This window comes from Lindgomyces ingoldianus, assembly GCF_010093535.1.
Source record: "Lindgomyces ingoldianus strain ATCC 200398 unplaced genomic scaffold BDR25scaffold_56, whole genome shotgun sequence".
In the NCBI taxonomy this organism is placed as follows: Eukaryota; Fungi; Ascomycota; class Dothideomycetes; order Pleosporales; family Lindgomycetaceae; genus Lindgomyces; species Lindgomyces ingoldianus.
The window spans coordinates 32,410-33,145 of record NW_022985217.1 but is presented as its reverse complement, the minus strand read 5'-3'; the positions used below and the strand labels follow the sequence as shown (position 1 = coordinate 33,145).

The 736-nt window shown below is 50.4% G+C and overlaps 1 protein-coding gene across 1 annotated transcript in view; it reads right to left on the bottom strand.

Moving 5' to 3' along the window:
• BDR25DRAFT_319721 (HET-domain-containing protein) overlaps window positions 1-736 on the bottom strand; it is a gene marked incomplete at both ends in the record, with an annotated part of 4,828 nt that overhangs the window by 3,168 nt on the left and 924 nt on the right. Inside the window, 4 exons of the mRNA XM_033691848.1 lie at window positions 17-36; window positions 85-87; window positions 162-184; window positions 277-306. Of these exons, the coding sequence (XP_033540533.1) occupies window positions 17-36; window positions 85-87; window positions 162-184; window positions 277-306 (76 nt within the window). The remainder of the gene's footprint in view (window positions 1-16; window positions 37-84; window positions 88-161; window positions 185-276; window positions 307-736) is intronic.

Genomic DNA, 736 nt, shown 5'->3' with positions numbered 1-736 from the left:
TCGCAAGTCAACTTACGCTCTACGCCACCAGACACACTAGCATTAGCAGCAGCTTTGCATCTCAGTGTTCGCAGGTCAACTTACGTCCTACACCAGCATTAGCAGCAGCCTCGCATCTCAGTGTTCGCAAGTCAACTTACGTCCTACACCACCAGACACACTAGCATTAGCACCAGCCTCACATCTTAGTATTTGCAGGTCAACTTACAAGCTACACCACCCAACACACTAGCATTAGCAGCAGCCTTGCATCTTAGTGTTCGCAGGTTAACTTACAAGCTACACCACCAGACACACTAGCATTAGCTGCAGCCTTGCATCTTAGTGTTCGCAGGTCAACTTACAAACTACACCACCAGACACACCAGCATTAACAGCAGCCTCGCATCTTAGTGTTCACAGGTCAACTTACGTCCTACACCACCAGACACACCAGCATTAGCGGCAGCCTCGCATCTCAGTGTTCGCAGGTCAACTTACCTCCTACACCACCAGACACACTAGCATTAGCAGCAGCCTTGCATCTTAGTGTTCGCAGGTCAACTTACGTCCTACGCCACCAGACACACCAGTATTAGCAGCAGCCTCACATCTCAGTGTTCGCAGGTCAACTTACAAGCTACACCACCAGACACACCAGAATTAGCAGCAGCCTCGCATCTCAGTGTTCGCAGGTCAACTTACCTCCTACACCACCAGACACGCCAGCATTAGCAGCAGCCTTGCATCTTAGTGT